Here is a 24,406-nt window from a genome sequence, read left to right on the forward strand (position 1 = left end):
CCCCTGCTGGCAAAGCCGGACACGCTTGGCATCATTCTTGCCGCATCCTTGGTGTGCCAGCATCACTTGGTCATGGGAGGAATGCCTGCTAGGGGGCTTCCTTGTGCAACCCTGAAGTCCCCCTCAAAGTCATTCTTTGACGGCAGATGGCAGGGGCCCCTTTAAGGGTGAGAGTGACAGGGAACTCGCTGCTGGGCTGGCCTTTCCTCCTTACGCAGGAGGGGAGGGTGGCGGGGGGGGGGGGGCAGAAGGAGCAGGCAGGGCCAGTGCAGGATCAGAGCAGGACCTGGCAGGTGTGCTGTGCATCCCCTGGGGGCCTCCTGCCTGAGGCTGCGTCCGCCCAAGGTTGAGGAAGACAAGGACCGCTTGATCGTGAGCCCCTAAGGGACTCGCCTTCTGTGCAGTGGAGTCACATCTGCAAGCAGCAAGGCAGAAATCACACAGGGACAGAATCATCCCTAGAAATCTCCTAGGAAGGGGGCATGTCATCTCCCAGGGCTGCTCCTACACAGCCAGTTTCCTTCCAGTATTGGAGCTGGGTTTTGGTGAAACACTGGATAAAGTCATTGATTTGACCTTAGTGGCCATATTTTCCAGAAAATGCATATCTTGAAACACACGGAGCATGAAGGGGTGTGCAGCTGAGGGCACTGCATGATTTTGTCTCTAATCTCACATTCACTCAGAGAGCAGAAGGGCAGGTAAAATGCCACATGCAACAAAATATTTTTCTCTAGACAACTGGATTTGTTTAAGTAAAATGTGAATACGAGGTGACTCTACTATACTCATTTCACCTTGTTGGTGGTGTCACCCCCTGCTATTCCCGGCAGCAGTGTATCAGCCAGGATGGGCTAGGTTCAGCTGCAGTAACAAACATCCCCAAATCTCAGGGGCTTGAAACGGCACAAGTCTCGTTCTCGATCGCACTGCACATCCATCTCAGGTTGGCTCAGGGAATGGGTTCCACACTGTCTTCACTCGGGCATGCTGAGCCTCTCCCATCTGGAATGTTCCATTGCAAGGGAAAGGAAGCATAACAAATTAGACACTGGCTCAAAAAGGCTTCTGCCCCAAAGCAGGACACGTCTCTTCCACTCACAGTTCGTTGGCCTGGGCGAGTCCTGTGTCGGGGTGAAACACCTCCCCTGCAGCACTGAAGCACCCTGCAGCCAGGCCCACCCTCAGCCGGCTTTCTGAGGGAGTCAATTAATTCAGTAAATACGGACTTTGCACCTGCTGTATGCCAAGCGCTGGCTGCTGTGGTCATTAGGGGTCCTGGGCAGTGACCAGAGCCAGGCCGCTGCGCTCTGGGATATGGCCTCCTAGCAGGGACCCCGGGTCCACTTCAGCATCAGTTCTTTGTTGCAGTGATGCTCCCCGAGGTTCTCAGTTCTCTTAATCAGCTAGGGGAGTGGGGGTTCTCTGGGGGTGACTTCTACGCAGCCTTTGTGGGAGCACTTCTCACCCTGTATGTTCTTCCTGATTTGGGCTCAGCGAGTCATCTTCCTCAGTGCAGCAGTCCCTGTGATGGGAGAGCCACAGCCAGCCAGAGACTAGACAAAGCCAGAAAGGAACATCCGCAGGCCACCAGGCAGTGAGAACGTGGGGAAGGGAAATGGTTGCTTCTGTAATTCACATCTGATCCTAAAAAAACACGCCTGACTTAATCCGACAGTCCGGGCCAACATTGGTCAAGGTGCTCAGTTCTCCCCACCCCGCCACATGTCACTGGGATGGGGCTCAGCAGCCCCATGAGGACAGGATGGGCAGATCTGCTTTGGTCCTAGTGAGTCTCAAGGATATTTTTTAGCCATAAACCTGGCCATCTGGCCACTTTGTGTATAAGTCAGGTCTCTTTCAGTCATAAGTGACAGCAAAGCCGGCTTAAACTGGTGTGAGCAAAAAGGAATTTATTTATCGCATAGAGTAGGTGAAGAGCCTAGGTTTAGCCTCAGGTACAGCTGGATTCAGGGGCTCCAGCCATGCCACCCGGATCCAGTTCCTCCCTCTCCGTCTTCCAGCTCCTCCTTCTATGAGCAGTCTCCATTCTCAGATGGACTTTCCTCCTCCTGGTGGCAATGTGGCTGCAGTATCACTGAGTCTCATCTCCTCTCCATTTTAAGCCAGAGAAAAGGAGAGCCTCTTTGCCCATGACTCCCACGAAGTTCTCTCTGATTGGACCTTCCCATCTCATGTGCAACACCACCATCTCCACCAAACAATTGGTGTAGCCATGCGTGGACTCTGCCGGATGGACAGCCCAGAGTGGGGGCTGTAGATTAAGAGTGGGAGATGGGTGGGTCCCAAAATAAAAGCCCAAGACTGATGCCAAAGACAGGGAAAGACCCACAGGGAAGGCAAATGACCAGTGCACTTTGATTATTTCCTTGGTGTCTTCTTTCAAATTGCTCCAATGTTGGTGTCCAGGTCAGGAAAGCTCCATTGGAAGCCGCGCTGTGATCGGGGAATATATCCAGCCCCTCCCGCTCCCGGGTGACAAGCCAGAACCTCTGTCCGTCAAGCCCGCCTTTCTGTCAAGATCTGGTGGCCCAAGATGCAGATTTGAATCAGACGTGAGTCCTGTCCTGGCTGAGGCAGCTGCCCCGCTGCGCCGTGATGCGGGCTGTGGGTGTTGGCAGCCCTCCCCCTCTCTCCCCAGCCCCCTTTCTCTTGCCTTCACCCCCGTTCATTGAGCACCTACTATGTGCCAGGACGTGAGGCCCCAGTTTACAGACAGGTGGGGAGGGGAGTCCCTGCTCTCATGGGCTGAATGACCATAAGTAAGTCAACACCTAGAAGTCGGGTAACAGCGAGTGTCGTGAACCCAACAGGCCGGTGACCCGGAGGGACGAGGTGGAGGGCAGGGTGGCCCTTCTCGGCCACTCGTGGTCTGTTTATCTGTGAGAAGGAGCCCAGGGGAAGCCCGCTGGGGCTGGAGAGAAGCTGGGAGCTGGGGAGGTGAGTTGAGGCCTCAGGGAAGCTCTCGACTTTTGGTCCAAGTCCAGGGGGAAACCACTGAAGGCCTTGAGACGGGGAGTGACGTGGTGTGACCCCCAGGAGAGCCCTCTCCCCGGGTGAGGGAGTGTCAGGAGGGACCGGACAGGAGTCCCGGGGCTTCTTCTCCGGGGATGGGCGGGGTTCATGGTCACTCCCACCCTCCCCTGCTGCCCTCTCCTCATCCTCCAGCCTGGTGCCCTCTCCTCCCTCCCCCGACCCCAAGACAGTTGTAGCCGGTGTAAGGGAACCCCTATAGGCAGCGTTCTGGTGCCCTGCAGACTCGGGCAGCAGAGAGGAGCGGGGCAGGGGGAGGGCCATCGGGAGGAAGGAGCCCCCGTGTCACTTTTTCTGATCAGGATTCCCGGGGACCACCGGGCGCCATCCACGCGTGAGCGCTCCCTTCCCTGCACTGAGCCCTTGAGGGCTGAGGGCACAAAGCATTACCTAAATGTGTCCTCCAAGGAGCCTGGGTCTGGGGCAGTGACGTCTCAGGCCTTAAATTATGTCGGGGAATGGTCCTTACCTTGAGTCCAATCTGGGTGTGGGAAGATGAGGTCTTTTTAAAAGTAGCTTTTAATTAATTAATTTTTATTGAAGTATAGTTGATTTACAATATTGTGTTAGTGTCAGGCGTACAGCATAGTGATTCAGTATTTTTGCAGATTATATACTCCATTATAAGTTATTACAAGGCAATGGCTATAGTTCCCTGTGCTATACAGTAAATCCTGTTGCTTATCTATTTTATATAAAGTAGTTTGTATCTGCTAATCCCATACTCCTAACTCTTCCCCCATTTTGGTAACCACAAAATTGTTGTCTATGTCTGTGAGTCTATTTCTGTAGTGCGTATACCTTCATTTGTGTTATTTTTTAGATTCCACATAGAAGTGGTATCATACAGTATTGGGGGAGACAAGTTCTTTATGTCCTCTGTGTGACCAAGAAGCCCGAAGTGAGGGACCCCGCTCCCATCTCTGGGTCACACCCAAGACCAAGAACCCGGGTGTGGCAGCATTTCATGGGGGTCCCACCCTCTGAGGCTGAAAAGCCCAGGGGGACCGTGGAAGGGATCTCCTGCGTGTTTCCGGCATGAAATGTGAAGCCTACAGCTTCAATGACCTGCACATCCACTGTGTCTTTAATAGATGGATAATGAATGGAATTCCAGCACCGCCAAGCAGAGATACTCGGGGAAGGTCCACTTGTGTGTCGCCCGCTATAGGTAAGAGCGATGGTCCTCTCCACATGCTCTGAGCGTCCGTAAGCGCGGGCAGCCTCTGGGCAGGTGGGGTGATGGGGGTGGGAACACTCCGTGAGCTGAGGGGACCCTTCCCAGGTGCCGAGAGAAAGCGGGCAGTTCAGCCAGGCTTTGGAGGACGGCAAGCGTTTGTCTGTTCTGATAGAAAGAGTTCGGATGGCGTGTTAGTTTCCCAGGGCTGCCATTCAAAACTGTCACCAACTGGGTGGCTTAAAAACAGCAAAAATCCGTTCTCTCCCCGTTCCGGAAGGCAGAAGTGGGAAATCAAGGTGTGGGGAGGACCAGCTTCTGCTGGCTGTCCGCATCCTTGACATCCCTCAGCTGTAGACTCCCCGCTCCAACCTCTGCTTCCATCTTCACGTGCTCTCCTTCCCTGTGGGTCTCTGGGTGTTCCCTCCTCTTTTTATAAGGACCCCTGTCCTTGGATTAGGGCCCACCCTCCTCCAGTATGACCCCGTCTTAACTCGATCACACCTGCAAAGACCCTATTTCCAAATAAGCTCACCTCCCCAGGGGCCAGGACCTGAACGTCTCTTCTGGGGGACACAGTTCACTCCATGACAGGCAGCAAGCTGAAACGCAAAGAGGGGCCCCCTTGCCCAGAGCCCCCTGCTTGGTGCCTTTCCGGCGTCTTCCCTGCCCGCCCGGTGCCTGGGCCACATCACGTAGCTGTTGCAGCTGCGGAGCTGAGCTCTCGTTGGAGGACCTGGGTGCCTGTGCCCACCAACGTGAGCCAGTCTGGCCATGCACGGCCCTCAGGTTCCTTGTGGTTACCACTGAAAACCTTCAGACGGACGAGGGTTAGTCGCTCCCTGCAGCTTCCCTGCCTGGTTATAATGCAGCAGGCATTATAAGGTCCAGAGTTTGCTGGCTGTGCAGACACGGATGAATCAGATAGTCACCAAAAGCAGACGGTGAACAGTCAGACCTCCCGTACTTTATGCTTAGTGAAGACCTGGGCTCTTGTGTTTCCAGATGCTCCAGTGACCCTTTGCCTCCTGGGTTGGCCGGGCGGTCGGGGCAGTGTTCTGGGAGCAGACGCCACTGCCCTCTTAGTGGGCGACGGGCAACCAGAGTCCCCCGTAAGGGGACTGAACTGTGCACGGAGCTGTTTAGGAATCAAACCTCAGGAGCCGTCACCAAGGGTGGATGCCTCCCTCACTAGATCCTTAAAATCTGTTCACGTGGAGGAGGTGGGTGAGCTTCCATGTAGCCCGTCTGCATACCTTCAATGCCTTCTGCCTTCTCCAATGAGAACCATTTCTAATAACTATGCTGCCTATCAGTGGATTATTTTCCGCTGACCCACTAATTTCACCAACGCAAACCCACTTCCGACGTCCAGATAACGGAAGCCCGTGGAGTAGCCGCCCTGGGCTGGGGCGTCCTGGATGAGGATGCCAGCCGGCCCCTGAGGAGGGCCCCCCCCGCCCCGATCTGAATGCCGGCTGCCCCCGCCTGCATCCTTCATAGGGTCCATGGGGACATCGCCATATCACTGGAGAGAGCTTTGAGGACGCCAGTCCTGGGGCCCAAGGAGGCGGGCTCAGCCCCGCCCCATGTCTGGCAGGAGGACGGTTCTTCCTCTGTGTGTGTGGAGCCGGGCTGGCACAGCTTTTCAGGCAGAGCCCTCCGGGCCGGCCGGCTGGGGCCGCGGCCGGTACGCTCATCTGGCTTCCAGGCTTGTTTCCCTCGCCAGCTGGGCCCTTCCCAGCGATGAGCCTGGTCCCTTGAGGCTGCGGTGGCCACCTGCTCCCTGGGCACGCCCTCCCTCCGCTCTCCCGGGGAGACGAGACCTTATTCTGGGGAAGGTGCCCAAGAGCTGAGGCATCCAGAGGCTGGATCCTCAGCCAGCGTGAAAGCAGGCAGAGAGAAAGCCTGAGCGGTCAACCAGTGTATAGCCGGCACCGCGGGCACCAGCCACGGCCAGGGCGCTCGCTGAGCTCCATCTCCATTCTCTGCTGGTGTTCTTGGTGTTTTCCTGGCGGTGTGTTTACCACCTCACCCCCAGCCAAATCAAACCACATTGTGAACAGCGCAGAGAATAGTCCCAGAGAGAATCGTGCGGATCTGAGTTCCCTAAACACCCTGCGGATCCCTGGAGGAGTGGCTCGAAGGCAAGGGGAGTTTGGGGGTGTTTCCCCGCCGGAGCTAAACACCGTCCTTACTCAGCACCCTGCTTCGAAGTTTCCCCAGACTCGAAACAGCAGAAGCCCTGCTCCACGTGGCCCCGTTCCCTCCTCCCACCTCTGCTCTAGGAGCTGCCTGTGGAGCGGCCTTTGCTTTCCCATCTCTTGCCTCCTCTTCAGCCCGGTCTCCCCTCCCGCAACAGCAGGACAAGCCTCGCTGAGGCTCCAGGGGGCCCCTTTCCAGAAGTCCGGCAGGCACCCGACCCAGGCCTCCCGCACCCTTCCCTTTAAACAGCTTTACTGAGGGGTCAGTCACATACCTTACAACCCCCCCATTTTTTAAAATTGGAGTACAGTTGATTTGCAATGCTGTGTTAGTTTCTGCTGCCCAGCAAAGTGCATCTGTTATACATATTCATGTACCCACTCTTTTTTAGAATCTTGTCCCATGTAGACCATTACAGAGTATTGAGCAGAGTTCCCTGTGCTCTGCAGTAGCTCCTTATTAGTTCTCTATTTTATGTAGTGTGTCTATGTCCATCCCAATCTCCCAGTTCGTCCCACCCCCCGACCCGCCTTGGTCAACGTAAGTTTGTTCTCTGCGTCTGTGACTCTCTTTCTGCTTTGCCAATAAGTTCATCTGGACTGGTTTTCTAGATCCCGCATGTAAGCGACATTACACCGTATTGGTTTTCCTCTTTCTGACTTACTTCACTCTGTATGACAGTCTCTAGATGCGACGCACAGTATGTGCCATCCTTGCCACTGTCAAGTTGAGAACGTTCCTGTCTGCTCACCAAGACCCCCGTCCCTTTCAGGTGTCAGCCCATCCCCTCCATCCGCACCCCAAATAACCACTAATCTTTCAGTCGCTGTGGGTTCCCCGTTCTGGACATTTCCTTCCCGTCTTAGCATTGTGTCATCAAGGCTCACCTGCTGCAGCTCTGTCCCCTTCTATAGCCGGATCACAGCGGACTTTGGGGAGACCGCATTTTATCCGTCCACCCCCGACGGATGCACCCCCTCGGTGCACGGTTCCGCTCGGCGCCCATGGTTCCCTCCCCACACTGGCCTCTTCCACCCTCTTTCTCACCCGCTGAGACTTCTCTTCCTGAGAGTGAAGTGCGGGCCTCCTGAAGTCTGGGCCCCTGTCCCCTGTCTTCCTGCTCCATCCTCCCCGCCTTGGGCGACCTCTTCTGCACGTGGACCACTCCAGGCTCCACCTGCAGCCACAGCCTCTCTGAGCCTAGGCAGCATAGGCGCCTGCAACTGGACCCTGGGCCTCCCGTCTCCCCGCATCCAGCCCCGCTCCCGCCAACCCCTGCTCAGTAATTGCACCCACATCTGCACCTCCTGAGGCCAGAAAGCTTCGAGTCCTGCGGGACCCTGCTCCCCAGCCCTCACACCCAGGCAGCCCCCCCTTCCATCTCCTCTAAGATCACTCCCTGCCCAGCTAGACCCCATCCACACAGCATCAAAGGGACCCCTCTGTAAAACGCAAATGCGATCACATCACTCCGTAGGTGACAACTCCTTCCCGATACCTGTTAGCTCTGGAGGTTAAATCCACACTGATCTGGCCCCTCTGACCCACGTCCCCCAGCGCTCCTACCCTCACCCGTCCTTCTCCAGCAGCTGGCCGCTCAGTTCCCTGAGGGGACCGTGCTCCCTCCCTCCTGGCCTTTGCACGTGCCATTCCCTCTGCCAGAAACCACGTTTGGCGTCGCTCCACCCGCTGGGCTTTCACATCATACGTCCGTCTGCTTTCCATCCTGATGCAGATGCCCCGGCAGTCACTGACTCAGTAAAACCCTCAGGGCGTTGGATGACGTCCCTGGACCTCTGGACTCTGAGGGACAGGGCGATGTGGTGTGGTTAAACCCACACAGGGTGAGAATCAGGAGGCCTTCGTTCCGCTCCCACCCACACCTCCTGATGAGCTTGTGGCTTTGGACAAGTCGTCGCACTTCAGTCGGCCATGAGAATGGGGAATGAGAATGATATTATCATCTCTGCTCTCCTCACTGAGCGTCAATGGGGACCAAATAAAACACACAGAGGAAAGTGCTGGTACCTCACGGGGCTGCTGGCCCCCAGGGCGGCGGCTGCGGCTTCACCCTTTGTGTGACAGGACGCTGAGTGACACCCTTTGTTCTTTTTGTTTACGTGATCATCTCCCACGATCGCTAACGTCACTTTTATTTTCTTGTTGAGTCCTTTCCTGTCATTTTAAATTAATTGACCCTTTAATTAGAAAATCAAAAATTCATCTCACATGTTTTATTTGCAAGTTGGACATGACTTTAAAAAATGTTAATTCCAATATTTTGAGGATTTGAGAAGTGGGCATTTTACAGTCCTAATGGGGAGGGGAAGATAAAATGTGCATCCGTTTTTAGAACATTTTGGCTGTACCTACCCAAGACCTCTAAAATGTGCAGGACTTTGACCAAACAAATATACTACCTAGGGGCTTACCTTTAGGAAGAAAGTGGGCAGGTGTGCCACATATGTTGATAAGGATATTGGATGCAGCACTGATTATATCAGCCAAAAGTTTGAAGAAATATCAATGCCCAACGTAGGAAATTGGTTAAATAAAGTATGTTAATCTCTTCAGTGGAGTATTATACAGCCATTAAAAAGGATATGATAGAATATTTCATGAGGGGAAAGATAATCATGTCATATTGCAAAGCGTAAAAAGTAAGCAGGTGACTAAAGAGTATATGTCATATGATTCTAGCTGTGATCAATAGCATATATTGACGATTATAGGATTAATTACTTTTTTATTTGCTTGCTGATTTAGAAATTTATTTAAAAATATAATTTGCAGTCATTTAAATGTCATCTGATACAAAGGACTCAGTGTACAGCTTGCCTCCAGAACTACCATTTAGCATGAAATCTGTGTGAGTTGAGCTACCGATGGCCTGAGTTTTCAGTGCATGGACAATCCACGAGCACCGAACCATCGCGTGGGTCTAAAATGTCCTGGCGACAGCAGGGAGGAGGCCCCGAGCTCTGCAAGGGACGGGCTGGGGTTGGTTTCCATCCAGAGCATTACTGAATGGGTTTTGTTTCTCTCTCTAGTTACAACCCCTTCGACGGGCCAAATGAGAACCCGGAGGCTGAGCTGCCCCTCACGGCGGGGAAGTACCTCTACGTCTATGGAGACATGGACGAGGACGGCTTCTACGAAGGTCAGTGAGAGCGTGGTGGGCAGGTGGCACACACAGGCCAGGCCAGGCCCGGGCCGCCCATCACTCCCGGCCGTCCCAGCCTCTGCTCTGACCCTCCCGCCCTCCAGAGTTACGAGGTGTTTGTTCCCCTTTTGTCTGATTGAGTGGGGTTTCCTATTTTTAACCCCAAGCAGCCCTCTGACACGGGGTGGATACCTTCTCATGTTCACGTCCACAGAGCTTCCCAGGAGCTCCTGCAGACACGTGGGACTGACAGATGAGGGTCTCTCCTCCCCGCCCCTCTTACAGCCCAGCACCTTCTCCGAGGCAGGGCCAGGGACCCTTTCAGGGGACCTCATCTGGTTCACAGCGATCCCACTGACCTTCAGCCTCTGTCATTAACCTAGGGCGGTCCAGCCCCGTATCCTGCCTGACCACTTCCTGCACCTTGCACAGTGTGAGATCAGGAAATGGGAATTCCTCTGCCCAAAACTCATAACCTTTGTAGCCAGAGGATGAATATGGGACATCCCCAGGAGCTTCATAAATCCAGATTCCTCGGTTCCCTAAACTCTTCCATTGCCCTAGTAGAAGGGTCTTGGTTTCCTCCTGTTCCCTCTGAGCAGAAAAAATTGTTTCTTGCTAAACTAGCAGGTTTCTCTTGTGTGACCTCCTGGAGTTTCCTTGGAGCTGATGGTCACACTCTTGGCTCTTGTCCTGGGGTTGATGGGCCCCGAGATCAGGTGGCCTCCGCTGAGGTCGGTGAGCGGCAGCCCAGCCTGGGCTGGTTTTCTGAAGGTGCCAGAACCCGGGGTCATTGAAATTCTTGGTCTCCATTAGTTACCGGAAAAACAGTGGCACAGCTGTGGGTAGGCCTCCTGAGAAATTTCACCACAACTGGTGGCAAAACTGCTTGAACTCTTAACATAAATTCACATTGCCGTCACCGATGTGCGCGCCAGGGGAGAACTATGTGCCCAAGGTGGCTGCCAGATAACCCTTGTTGGAATTCTCTAGAGTATTTGCGCCAGGCACTGTGCCCACAGAGACCTTCCAGAGGCCGGATGAAAGGCAGGCGGCAGAACTCAGCGTTCCGCTGTCCACGTGACAGTGGCAAGCGTACCTTCCCTCACTCTGCAGATGGTCACGGTTCCCACCTTAAGGGGTGGCTGTGACGATAAATGAGGAAGCTGACGTGGGGTCTGAGGATGGGGCCTGGTACATAGGGCTTGCTGTCACCCCCATCCTCCTCCTCCTCCTCATCGTTCCTTGCGTCAAATGAGGCTGTGTTTTCCGAACATCCTCGAGGCAAAGACTGACGTCTCAAGACCCGCCCCCTAGCTGGGGACAGGAGCAGAGTCAGAGAGCCTCATTGACGCTGGGAGAATCAGGACTGACTCAGTGGTCAGCAGCCCTCTCGCCCAGGCCCGGCGCACGTCCCTCGAGGTGTGGGTGTGTCTACTGGGAGCAGACCCCACCCTTCGTTCCACACTGCCCAGCCTCCCGGGTCCCCGGACCCCCAGTCAAGCCCTTTCTGCGACGCATCAGGGGAAACAGCCCTTTCCCGCTGGTGTCACGAGATTACCCAAACTGTGTCATCGCTGAAGCCCCTCCGAACGCTTCTCAGTTCTCCACGGCTCTGCTCTCAGCAGGCTTTCGAGCCCCATGAATAAAGAGAACACAAAGAAATTAGACCATTTCATGAAATAAAAGAATGATCCCCGCTGTGACTGCCCGTGGCCACGAGAGCTAGTTTGGTGGCATTTTTTGGGCCACTCAGCCTCCAGGTGGTTCTGGGACCATGTTGATCGTCTCTCACCAAACGGACACATGTCGGGAATTTCGCCAAGACAGACACATTGCTCTGCAAGGGGGGAAAATTCACCTTCTAATTCCTGTTTGTGTGATCACCTTATCAAAAATCAGAGTAAGGTGTGTAATTTTTTTAGCCTCCAAACCCACGCAGTTTGCACGTCGTTTGTCCTTCTGACAAACACTGAGCACCTACTCTGTGCCAGGTGTCCCTGTAGGACTAGCAGGGGACAAAGTTCCCTGTCCTCCCAGAGCTTCATTCCCGTTGGAAGGGGGGCGTTGACACACGTACGCGCGTGGCTGGCCGCGGTGGGGTGGGCGCCATGGGGGAAGCCAGCCTCACTGGCGGGGTGGCAGACGGCAGGTTGCGGGGTGCTGACGCAGGGGCGGGGGTCCCCAAGAGGTGATGCCGCAGTGATTCCTGTAGAGGGCTGAGGAATCCACTGTGGCCCTGCTGCTTTCCGTACCGTCCCCTGGCGGGGAGGCGCAGACACCACTGCAGGACCTCGGGCCCCCGTGGGACGGTAACCCTGTCCTCGTACCCCACAGGCGAGCTCCTGGACGGGCAGAGGGGCCTGGTGCCCTCCAACTTCGTGGATTTTGTCCAGGACGAGTCTCGGCTGGCAAGCACTCTGGGGAAAGACCAGGATCAGAGCGTCGTCAGCCATGCCGGCGTCGGCTCGGAGGCGGAGCACATCCTGGACCTCCAGTCCCCGACGCACGCGGACTCCGGCCTCTCCGACCACGGGGCGGGGACGCGGGACGTGAACATCGATGACGTCGGAGAAGACACCGTGCCTTACCCTCGGAAAATCACCCTCATCAAACAACTTGCCAAAAGTGTCATCGTGGGCTGGGAGCCCCCGGCGGTGCCCCCGGGCTGGGGGGCTGTGAGCAGCTACAGCGTGCTGGTGGACGCAGAGACGCGCCTGAGCCTGGCGCCGGGTGGCAGGACCAAGGCCCTGGTGGAGAAGCTGAACATGGCAGCCTGCACCTACCGCATCTCCGTGCAGTGCGTCACCAGCCGGGGCAGCTCGGACAAGCTGCGCTGCACGCTGCTGGTGGGCAAGGACGTGGTGGTGGCGCCGTCCCACCTGCGCGTGGACAGCATCACGCAGGTCTCCGCCCGGCTCTCCTGGGCGCCCGCCAACAGCAACTACAGCCACGCCATCTTCCTCAACGAGCAGGAGCTGGACGTGGTCCGGGCCGCCAGCTACAAGTACCAGTTCTGCAACCTCAGGCCCAACGCGGCTTACAAGGTGAAGGTCCTGGCCAAGCCCCACCAGATGCCCTGGCAGCTGCCCCTGGAGCAGAGAGAGAGGAAGGAGGCCTTCGTGGAGTTCTCTACGCTGCCGGCAGGTGAGCTGTCCTCCCGGGGTGGGGGGTCGGGGGGGGGGAGTCAGTCCCCAAGGGAGGGGACACCGGGATGTCACCCCGTGCAAGGGGAGGGGCGGGGGGAGCTGCTGCCGACAGCCGGCGCCGTCCTGGAGCATTCTTCGATCAGCCGGGAACCACGGAACACACCCACGCACGCCTGTGTGTGTGTGTGTGTGTGTGTGAGAGAGAGAGGGAAGGAGAAAACTTGGATTCCATTCAGGGGCCGTGTTGTTGGAAATATTTACCGCTTGCATCTGTAAGAGGCTCGCCCTACAGAAGACAGGAGGCAACGAGAGCACCCTAGGCAATTGGAGGGTTCCGTCTTCCCGGTGTCACCCACTCCTGGACGTGCGCTCACAGAGAGGAACCATGGAGGGGGTGCCCACGGCGCTCTCAAAATTGTTCTCTCTTCTCATGTTTCCTTTTGATATATATACATATACGTATATGTATCTCACACATATGGGCGAATTTGCAAAGACATGAAGTTCCACTGTGGATGCTATCTTGGGTTCCGGGCACCCGTCTGCTTCCTTCCCTGCACGCCCAGCTGTAACAGGAGGAGGAATGCACTCCTCTCCCATCCCCCCGCACACTCTGCCAGGAAACTGTAAAGAGATGGGTTGAGATGGACCATCCTCCCGGGTCGGCTCATCCTCGGATTTATCTAAGGGGCAGCTGCCACCGCCGTCTCCATGAGGTTCCGTCATGCTCATCTTGGCTGGGGCTCACGTACAAGGCAGCCCTTCCGAGCAAGGCAGCTGTGCCCAGGATGGGAGCCCGAACACCTGGGGAAGAGCAACCTTCCTGGAGCAAAGAAGGTTGTGTCTGCAGAGATATGTGAGAGCATATTTTGATACCTCGAGGGCTTTTTTTAGTCCTGTGATGTTCACAGAACTCCCTCAAAGTGCCTGTCTCGACACTCTCCTCGGATTTGTCTTCTGTGATTCATTAATCCAGCTCTGCCCAACCTCAGTTGTCAGCAGGTTGACAAACAATTCAGTGGTTCTCCAGGATCATTTCTACTAATTGCAGAAAGCCTTCCATCTAACCTGAGATTGGCTCTCCAGTTTATGATGGATTTGCTTTTTATTGCATGGTGCTCTCCAGTCTTTTTGAAATCCATCATCAACTAGAGTCTGACCTACAACGCAGCAAGGTCAGGGGCAGGCAGGACAGACAATACTTCAAGGAGGAAGCAGGTCTGAGTAGGAACTAGTTTATGAAGGGTCAGTTCATTCGTCTGTGAGGTGATGCTGGATTTCCTGCTTGACTATTGGGATGTCAGTCGCGGACACTGGGAGAGGGAGAACTTGAGATTTTCATTGGTTCCTGCCGTGAGGTCTTGTGGTCAGTGCTGGGGGTTGAAGAAACCAGAGTCCCCAAACCCAGAGACCCCAGGGGCTCCGAGGAGAGGCAAGAGCACGTACATTGGGACGGCTGGGAGAGTCTTCGTGGAGAAGCTCACGTTGAGATGGAGAGGGACCCGGAGGAGATGCTGAGCCCAGGGCCTGTTCCCATAGGTTCACGCCCAGTTCCTGGCTGTCTTGGTCAGCTCGGGCTGGTGTAACAAAATGCCATAAACTGAGTGGCTTATGAAAAACAGACATTTATTTCTCACAGCCCTGGAGGCTGGAAGTCCGAGATAAGGCGTGGGCAGACTCAGTGTTTGGTGAGGCCCACTTCCTGGCTCGTAGACGGTGAAGACGCCGTGTCCTCACCCGGAGGATGGGGCGAGGGAGCTCTCTGGGGCCTTGTTGATAAGGGCACGAATCCCGCTCATGGGGGCTCCCCCCTCATGACCTGATCACTTCCCACAGGCCCCTCCTCCAAGTGCCGTCACCTTGGGGGTTAGGTTTGCAACATACGAATTTGGGGGGGACGCAAACATGCAGTCCATAGCAGACTAGTGCCTTTGCTTGTCCAGGAGGAGGAGGATTTTGACTGTGGAAATGTCACGAGTGAGAGGCATGGGGAGGGCAGCCCCTGAACCTCGTTCAGCATGAGCTCGACGTCGGGCATACGGTTGGACCAGGTGACCCCACGTGATGGACGTCAGTGCGACCCCCTCACCTCCGGGCCACTGGAGGGATGGGCTGGAGCTGGCAGACCACAGCTACACAAGTCTTCCCCACCCACAAGACCCTGGCCCTCCGCTGTCATTGCTCTTGTGGTAGAAGTGGGCACCCAGCAAACTCCCAAGCCAGTTTCAGTTCTTGACCTTCGCCCTTAAGAACAATGACCCACCTATCATGTTTGAATGGACCGTCCAGGTAGAATTTAACTTCTGAAGCCGGCTGTAGGGAAGTTCAGAAGCCCCGTATTGCAGTGTGTTGAGGGTGGGTTGCATCAGCCTTACTCATGAGCTGCACTGAGCCGCAGGCCGGCGCTTCCAACACCCAATAGCCGAGCAGCTTCCCTGGAACCTTAATTTCCTCATTTGCAAAACAAGGATGCGCTGAATTCACAGGACTGCTGTGCGGATCAAGTGATGTAGGGTCCCAAGTGAGTAGCAAGAATGAGCAGCACACGGAAAACCCTCAGCAAACAGCCACCGCTGCCCTACGCAGACATCCAGGGGGCCAGAGCAAGATCTTGGAGAATGAAGCTCACACCTTCCTCCTGAAAGTTACACGTTCCTTTCCAAATAGAATGCTAGTTACGGGAGTTTTGCACCAGACAGACCCGGGGGGAAAAGGAGCTGCCTGTGGGTTACACGGCAGACAGGTGGTCCTGCTGTCCCCAGGAGCCACCTGGAAGGACCAGCGACATGACCCTTGCCTCCTTGTTGGTTGAAGTAGCTGCTCAAGACTTCCATGGTGAGCACGATTCAAACGGGTTCCGGGGCAAAGGAAGCGGCCCAGCTGGTCAGCCGGGCAGTGTGTGTGCAGAGCCGGTGTCCAGGGCCGGGTGGCTTCATCAGAACCGTCGCTCTCCAGCTCCCGGTTCTGTCCTGTCCCGCAAGGTGGTGAGATTGGGGGGGAGGGGGGTGCGGTCCAGCTCACTGCCCCCACGTCTGATGAAGAGAGAAAGAGACGGAGGGACGGAGGGAAGGCGGAGGGAGGAGGGGCGCAGAAGAGGATGGAGAGGCGGCAGGGATTTCTTTCCTCTGCCAAACGCTGGGTCCTCGTGGCCGGCTGGCCTGGCCTGCGTCACGGGCTGGCCTGGCCCGGGTCACGGGCTCCCCTGGGGACGGAGCACCCGTGAGCGGGGTTCCAGGAGGGCACTGCGTGTGTCCGGGAGCTGCCACTTCCTCACCCTCCTGCTCTGCTTTCACGCTTCATATTCTGCCCGCGACCCCTGGAGGCTTTAACAGACGATCTCGTTTCCGGGTGCCACCAGCCGGGCGTGGTAGCAGCTCTTCTGCCAGAGGGCCGTGTCCTGAAAGCTCCTCTGCCTCTGTCCCCCAGGTCCTCCCGCCCCGCCCCAGGACATTGCCGTCCAGGCCGCGGCCACCCCAGGCACCGTCCAGGTCTCCTGGAAGCCGCCCGCGCTGACGGCCACGGGGCTGTCCAACGGAGCCAACGTCACCGGCTACGGCGTGTATGCCAAAGGGCAGAGGGTGAGTCCTCGCGGGGGCAGCGCTCGCCCCAGAGGTCCCCGCACTCTCCGCTCAGTGACGGGCGACTCTCCCTCTCTCCTCAGCCCCCACGACCCACCAGCAGCTACTTAAGCAACCCCTGCGCCGCCATCCCGGGCTCGGCTGCAGAACACGGAGAATTCCATCCTTTTTGCCCCGTCCTCCTTCACAGAATGCTCTCTGCTCTCCCCCCGCAGTGACTACCTGTTCTGCTCCGGACCTTTCTTGTTCTCCCCTGGGTACCAAAAATTCACATCTTTCGAGACCCACGATATCAGGGCCCACTCAGTAGATTCCACCAAACCGATCCTTGGCGAGACGGTGGTCCAAATGCCCCGGAAACGCTGCAGTGTTAAGCGTTCATGCCCGCTGGAGGGGAGCCCGTAATCTCAAGCCCCAGCCGGTCCCGGCACACGAAACAGACACGGCTGCCCTTGGGGGGGCGGAGCTGGAGCAAGCTTCTGTCTGCTCTCCGCTCCCCACCCTGTTCCCCGCAGCCCCAGGGCCAGGGCTGCTGCATCAGACGCGGGGCAGTGTCCCAGCTCGCCCCGTGAGAGCGGCCGCTGCAGGGCCCCCCCCCTCCTCCCAGCTCCTCGCAGAAGCCCAGCAGGCAGGGCCGCCCACGCCCCCCAACCCGCCCCACCGGAAGGGGCCGCAGTCACGTGTCCAGCCGGAAGCCCGTTTTGGCCTCCGCCTGGCACCTCCCCGGGGCCACGCTTTGGCAGAAACACGCCCGGCGTTCTGATTCCTCCGCGGCGCCGCGTCTGCTCCTGGATTGGCTCTGGACGCGGAAGAAGAGGGTGTGCTCAGCGGCGCCCCCCCCCACCCCCCAGGCCTCCACCGGGGCCGCAGCCTGACGCGGTTTCCGGGCCGGGAGGTGCGGTCTGAGCTGGGCGTAGGCGGGGCCCAGGCCCCTGGCTGCTGGAGGGGCGCCCGGGCGGCCCCCGACCCCGCTCTCTCTGCGCGCAGGTAGCTGAGATCATCTCCCCCACGGCGGACGGCACGGCCGTGGAGCTGGTGCGGCTGCGGAGCCTCGAAGCCAAGAGCGTGACCGTGCGGACCCTCTCCGCCCAGGGCGAGTCCGTAGACTCCGCCGCCGCTGCCATCCCCCCCGACCTCCTGGTGCCTCCTGCCCCCCACCTGAGAACTGCTCCCACACCGAAGCCATTAGCAAGTGCCGGAGCCCCCGATACCAAAGATGAACACCTGGGTCCGCACGCCGCGGCGGATGAGGCCTGGGAGCTCGGCCGGGCGCCTGCTCCGGCCCACGGGCGCCTGCTGGAGCCGCCCGGCCTGCAGGGCTCGGGCCCGGGGCGGCGGTCGCCCTCGCCCAGCCGCATCCTTCCGCAGCCGCAGGGCGCCCCGGTCTCCACCTCCGTCGCCAAGGCCATGGCCCGGGAAGCCGCGCAGCGGGTGGCCGAGAGCAGCAGGGTAAGGCTGGGCGTTTCCTCGCCGGTACCGCTGCCCGTGCCGTGCGGTCCGTCTCTGCAGCCCAGCGGGGATGGGACCTTCCATCGGCACCCCGAGTCTGCGGGGAGACGTGCCCCGAACACTCAGCACCCAGAGTGGCGGGCTTGACCTGGGGAGAAGGATGCCGTGTTCATCCTCCAGTTTTCCCCTAGGGCTGCATTCCGGGGCATTCCAGGCCTAAGCCTGTCGGAATCAACGTGTGTTTTCATTGCGTAGATACGGACCCAGATAACCAGAGGAACTGGTTATCCACCAGCCTGGCTTAGCAGACGAACTAACAACCCGCTGACCAGGCACTGGTCTCTGTCCAGGGATCTGAGAGGTGCCTCCTGGGAGTGGGCTTGGGGGCACATCTTCCTAACCGAGGGTCACCTCCTGGCTGGCTCACTTCAGGCTTCTAGCTGTGTGGGTGTGTGTGTCTGTGCGTGTGTGTATACACACAGATAGACATATGTACGTATGTGTGTGTATACATACACGCACACACGCATTCATATACACGTATGTATACATACATACCTACATATAGAAACGCATGCACATAAATACATTCACATGCCTATCATTAGAAATCGCCTGGACCGTGGGGAGGAGTATTCGGATGACAGTGTGCCCATGTCCCAGAGGAAATGTGCAGTGAGACGAGAAATTGTAAGAAGCAGAAGTGTTGCAGGAGAGCAGGATGTGGACCTGAGCTAGGCCACATGCCCCTCCCTGCTGGGACAAACCCCCATCTCTCTCCCTTGGGCGCATTTGCCTACCAGGGCGCCCAGCTTGTCTGCTGCAAGCCCGAGGTTAGGGCCCTGGCAGAGGGGACAGTGGTGGTCAGTGGTCTTCTCAGCTCTGCCCAGCCAGCCCACGGGGGTCTCTCCAGGACGGCAGCCCCTGGCAGTGCCTTCTCTGAGATGCAGGTGGAGACATCCACGCCGGTGCCGGGAGACCCTCACTTCCTGGGCATCCCAGGGTCCGGGCCAGGCCCCCTCCAGGCTGGAGGCTGGGTCAGGAACTTCAGGAGAGGCCAGACCCCTAGAGGTCAGAGCTGAGGTAGGCGGGCCACGGCCAGGCAACCAGGAGGGGGAAGAGGTACCGTGACAGCACTTCAGTGCCTGTTGAAAAACTGGAAATCCAGGCTTTTTGTGAAATCTCCCGATTTGTTAATAGTTACCCAGCAGTTTGTACCCTTGACTAAAGGAAATGCCTCAGAATGTGCACATTTATTACGGGCAGCCTGGCGCTCTGCCCTGATTTCCCGCAAAGCAGAAGCCCAGGTGCTTTGGGGTGGGAAGGGGCTGGCGGGTGAGCTCTGCACCCACCCACCCCCCCCACCCCCGCCCTCTCGGCTAGCAGCCATGCCTCCCGCCACCCTGAGCTCCCAGACAGGACCCCCGAGAGCGGGCTGGAGCCAGAGGCTGGGCCCAGGAGCGCCTGGGACAGCTGGCACCTCCCCACCGCCCCCCGGCCTGCCTTCCCCTTTCAGAAGGTGTGGAGAGAGAGCAAACCTCTGAGCTTCCATATTCAGGAAAAGGTTAATTGATCACATCAGCAGCCAGGCCAGGGTGGCAAACAGAGGGAGAGGAGCCTTTCTTCAGCACCCCCGCGTCACCTCCTGCAGAGGCAGGAGCTAGTTCTGGTGGGCATGGGAGGGGCATCGGGCACCCAGGGCAGCATCAGAAAACGTCCGCCAGCCTGTGCGGGTCACTCACCCCAAGTCCCTTCACACAGTGGCTCCGACCCACCCCCAGGGTCAGGCGGCCTCTGCCCTGACACCGCCCCTCTTCTCTTCCAAGCTAGAGAAAAGGAGCACCTTCCTGGAGAGAAGCAGTGGGCAGTACGCAAACTCGGACGAGGAAGATGGCTACGAGTCCCCCGACGTCAAGAGGAGGGGCGCGTCGGTGGACGAGTTTCTGAAAGGCTCGGAGCTGGGCAAGCCGGTGAGTGCAGCTGCGGGGTGCACGGCCCCAAGTCCCGGGTGACAGCAATCTCAGTCCGTTTGGAAAGTTTAGATTGCACAGCGCCTGCGCATTTGTGACCTCACTGGGGGACAGTTTCAAAAGTCGGAACGTGAGGGTTTTGCCCTCCCTGACTGCCCTGTGTGAGTATCCGTTCATGGGCTGATTTCGTGCTTCAGGTGAGTCTCCAGGTAACCGCCTGGTCTCGATTTAGGCAAAACCTACCATTTGTTTCTTTACTTTCGTTCATCAGGCAGATGTGTGATGAGCATCTGCTAAGTGCTAAGCATCACGGGAGATTCAGAAATTAAACGGTCGGCATCCCACCCTTGGAGGGACAAAATGTCAGGGCTTCTCGTCCCAGACCAGGCTCACAAGTGACAAATCCATCCAATGTGGATTTGGTCTCCAATTTCTGATTAAGCATATTCCAGTGGGAATGTCCTTTAATGGTGTCAAGACCTAAGTCTGGGCAACAGGAAGAGTGGGGCCTGGAGAGTCCTGAGATCTTGAGATGTCAGAGCTTGAAAACCCCTCAGATGTCAGATCCTCCAGCCCCCTCAACACACAGCTCTGCAGCAAGGCAGTGTCACAACCTCGCCAAGAAGAGGGCCTTGGAATCTCACAGACTTGGACTCATTTCCTGGCTCTGTCACTGCTAGTAGTAGGCAAGTTACTCACCTTCTCCAACCATCAGGTTCTTTATCTAAAAGATTAAAATAATTCTATTTGCATTCATTTAAACACAAGAAATGGAACGCCCAACTAATAATGACTAAGATAACAAAGACATTTCATTCTCCCACATCGCAGGAAGTCTCAGGTAGGAGGTTGCAAGGTTGATTCAGCTGCTCAATTGTGTCCCGGCTCTAGGTTCTGAATCTTCCATTCTTTTGGCCTTTCCCTCGTGGTTACAAAGTGGCTGCCATTGCTCCAATCGTCACACTTTCATATGACAGCACCCCAAGAAGGAAGGAAGGAAGGAAGGGAGGAAGGGAGGGAGGGAGGGAGGGAGGGAGGGAAGGGAAAAAGGAGGGGGGCTTTCTTCTCAGGCACATCTCTTTTAACTGGTAGAAAAATCTTTTCCAGAAGCTCCATCAAGACTTCCCATGACATCTCACTGGGCAGAAAAGAGGAATAGGAGTCCTATGAATGGCTTATCCATGATGTATTTGGCAAACAGCAGACACCTCCTTCCATCCCATGGGTTTATTACTAACTCATCATTGGGTTTGAATCCAGTGAGATTGTGTTCTCGAGGAGCGTTCCTTCCCATTTGCCTTGGGAAGACCTCTTTCAAACCAACCTGATCTTTGTTTATTCATTTAAAATCAATTCACTTTTACGTCTTCTCTGCAGTGCCTGATTGAAAGAATTAGGGCTGGAGCAGCTCAAACGCTGACACACAGACTTCTCAGGCTGAGAGCATCTAGGCCACTTCTCTGAGGGCTCGGCTGGGTCGGGACCCCCAGCCTGGGCACTCACGCTGCCTTCCCATCAGCGGGCCGGGAACTTAGTGCCACTCAGGTGCTGACACGTCTTTATCTAGAGGAGCGATTGAAACTGGGGTATTTTTAATAAACGTGTCTCGAGATGCTATTAAATACACTTGTCTGGTCGCCCACCAGGAGAAGAAAGAAATTGCTCTTAATCGATGCCATCCAGCAGAAACAAGATAGCTTTATGCATGTTTGGGGCTCATAAACCTGAGCTCGTAGGGTGTGCAGTTTGAGTTGCTGCAAATACTCGAGATGCTGAATAATGGACGCTTGCTTTGAGGGTGGGAACGGGACCGCTGAATTGAACCAGCCCCAAAATCCCCAGACCCCATCAGGGCTGCTGGTGGTTCAGTTTACACGTTAGTTAGCAAGCTACTTGTACTTACTTTTCTGTTGACCCTTTCCCGCCGTCCCCAGACTCCTCCCCAAGCACCCCCAGCAGCGGGCCTTCCCCGGTGTCAGTGACCAAACTGGGCACCGAGTGGGCACACCACACAGGGAGGTCCCACCCTGCCCGGACTGGGCTGGTCTTTGACAACCCAGTGTGTGCACGTGTGTGAATTTTAGACTACCTGGTTTTCTTAAAACTCTTAGGCGCCCTTAATGGTGCATTTGCACCCACCTGCCTGCCACCCAGCACTCTCTGCTCCCTGACCCTAGATGCAGCGTACATGCTCACGGGGCCTTGAGTCCTGCTGCCACCTGAGCTTACAACCTGTCGCTTGAGCCTTTGTCCAGCCACTAAGTTGGAGAGGCTGACGGTACCCAGAAAAGTGATGTTTTCCTGTGTGTCTTGTGAGCCTCCTGGCGTTCTGTCCTGCCAAGAGCCCAAGGAGTCTCTGCCTGCCCCCATCCAGATTTCGAGTTGGGAGGCCCGGTCTGGTCCTCTCTCTGCCATCGCAGCTCGCCGCGGGCTTGGGGACTACGACTGCCTCACCTCTGAGGTGAGCAGCTCTCACCCAGACACCCAGACACGACTCTGAGCTCAGAAGTGGGCAAAGCAGGGGAGGGCCAGCCAGGAGGGGCCCCGGGTACTCACGCACGCTGGAGCTGCCCCTCCATCTGCATCCCCTTCTCCTGCCCAGCCGCACTGTTGCCACGGAGACGAGTACCACACGGAGAGCAGCCGCGGGTCCGACCTCTCGGACATCATGGAGGAGGACGAGGAGGAGCTCTACTCTGAGATGCAGCTGGAGGACGGGGGCCGGAGGCGGCCCAGCGGCACGTCCCACAATGCCCTCAAGGTCAGTGCCCAGGGGCGCCGGGCCCCTCCCCACCATCCCCACAGTCGCCCAACCCTGTCCCTTTGCCGGGCCATGAGGCCGGCGCCAGAGGCACCTGGCCCTGCAAGCAGAGCCCACAGATTTGCATGGGCTTCGCTCACTGTTGAGTCTGCGCTCGGGGTCTCCTGTCCCTCCTCTTTCCCAAAATTCTGGGTGAAGGAGTCTGGGAGAATCCGCTGGGCACCCCCAGGGGCACCCAGCTCTGTACCAAGAACTGAATCGGACAGAATAGAACAAAGAAGATTCCCCCCCTGCCAAACCCCTGGCTTTCGTGTCCATCTGCAGAGGAGCAGGGGCTGGGAGGGCAGGAGTCCGCCTCTGAGTCAGACTGGAGATTGGGAGCTGGTGGGGTCGTGCAAAGGTTCTCAACCGAGGTGGACGTTGCTGGACTGCGGGAGGGCCAGGGAGAGGGGATGTCAGAGGAGGTCAGAGGAGGGTCCGCCCTCCTGGAGGACAGCGGGGTCCACACACGAGCCCCTTCTCAGACACCTCCCCCCAGGGGCCCCGGCATCCTCTGCTTCCGCCTCTGGTGTAGCCGTCAGCGAAGGGTTTGCTGGGGGGTCACCTTGACCGAGATGGAGCTCCAGGCCCCAGGACGCACCAGGAGCCGTCCTGCTGCTGCCACTGCCTGTTGCAGCGAGCATCTGTTCACTCGGCACGAGCTGGTCGCCCCTGTGTGCCAGGCCCTCCGCCAGGCTGGGGTATGAGGACGGACGTGACCTCCGAGCTGCAGCTGCTCCCAGCCCAGCGGGGGAGGCAGACAGAGGGCCGGAGAGCTGGTCGGCCGCTGTGGGGTTTTCACATGACAGAGGCCTTGGAGAGGAAAGTCCCGCCCGACCCCGGCCTGGCTCTGGGAACACAGAGCCGTGCATTTTGAACGGTGGACAGAAGGCGACATCCAGATCTGACTGCCAGCTCAGTGCCCGCTTGCGTAGACCAGACTGACTGACGTTCTCCCAGCAAAGGCCCCCCGCAGGGCTGGCGACGCTGTCACTAGAGAACATGCCAGATCCCTGTGCAAACCCCACCGGCCCCCCTCCTCCCCCGCCCCGTGCCGCCGTCCAGCAGGAGTCACGGTGACCTTTCTCGGCAGAGGAAGGTCCCAAGCTGCCCGCGGTCCAGCCTGACCCGCTCCCCAGGCTTCCCCACGAGCTGGGCCGGCGAAGCACGTCTGCTTCCCCTCCCCTCCCCTCCGCCGTGACGCGTCTGGGATGGTACTTCCTGCACAGCGTTAGCAGAGAAACCAAAGGTCACCGGGTCTCCCGGGGAGAAGGCCCAGAGGGCAAGTTCGGCGATCTGGACTCCTGGTTTCTTTTCAGACATTCCAAGACTTCGCTTGGGGATCCGGCCCGCGGGCTCACCTTCCCACGTGGCAGCCCCGGTGGCTCACGTGCGCCCCGCCTGGCGCCCGGGGCGGGGTCCCTGTTTCCTCGCTCTCCCTCCTCACCTCCGTGCTCCCCGGAGTAGACGCCCTCCGTGGGGCTCTCGTGAGCAAATGAGCGAAGCGTGTGCCACGCCCTCCTCGCCTGGCCCTCGTGGGCTCCAGACCCGCGGCAGACGCGGCCCTGGGTCACCCCGCCGGGTCCCCGTGCGCGCGGGGCCCACAGGCCGCTGGGCTAGGGGACAGGGAAGCAAATCCGCTGCTCCCACGCGGAGGCGGCTCTAACGCGCATCCCCGGAGGCCCGTGGCGGGGCAGACGGTGGGCTTACGGCTTCGTGGAGTCACTGGAGTGTCCCAGGAGGGGCGCCCAGCGGGCCGGTTCAGCGGGAGCAGAGGAGGGGGCTGAGGGCAAATCCGGAGAGAGAACCACATCCGGGACAGGGGGCGTGGGGTGTCCGCCCCTCGACATCCATTAGGCCC

General features: G+C 57.6%; 1 protein-coding gene across 9 annotated transcripts in view; it reads left to right on the forward strand.

Moving 5' to 3' along the window:
* Positions 1-24,406, forward strand: part of RIMBP2 (RIMS binding protein 2) — a 75,291-nt gene that overhangs the window by 22,709 nt on the left and 28,176 nt on the right. For 8 of the 9 annotated variants that reach the window (XM_068562536.1, XM_068562538.1, XM_068562541.1 and 5 more), the window contains 8 exons: positions 2,431-2,576; positions 4,149-4,225; positions 9,487-9,596; positions 11,937-12,746; positions 16,175-16,326; positions 17,314-17,775; positions 19,602-19,745; positions 22,348-22,506. In XM_068562536.1, the coding sequence (XP_068418637.1) occupies positions 2,431-2,576; positions 4,149-4,225; positions 9,487-9,596; positions 11,937-12,746; positions 16,175-16,326; positions 17,314-17,775; positions 19,602-19,745; positions 22,348-22,506 (2,060 nt within the window). The remainder of the gene's footprint in view (positions 1-2,430; positions 2,577-4,148; positions 4,226-9,486; positions 9,597-11,936; positions 12,747-16,174; positions 16,327-17,313; positions 17,776-19,601; positions 19,746-22,347; positions 22,507-24,406) is intronic. The other variant, XM_068562545.1, reaches the window with a different exon arrangement.

This window comes from Eschrichtius robustus, chromosome 14 (genome assembly GCF_028021215.1).
Source record: "Eschrichtius robustus isolate mEscRob2 chromosome 14, mEscRob2.pri, whole genome shotgun sequence".
Classification (NCBI taxonomy): domain Eukaryota; kingdom Metazoa; phylum Chordata; class Mammalia; order Artiodactyla; family Eschrichtiidae; genus Eschrichtius; species Eschrichtius robustus.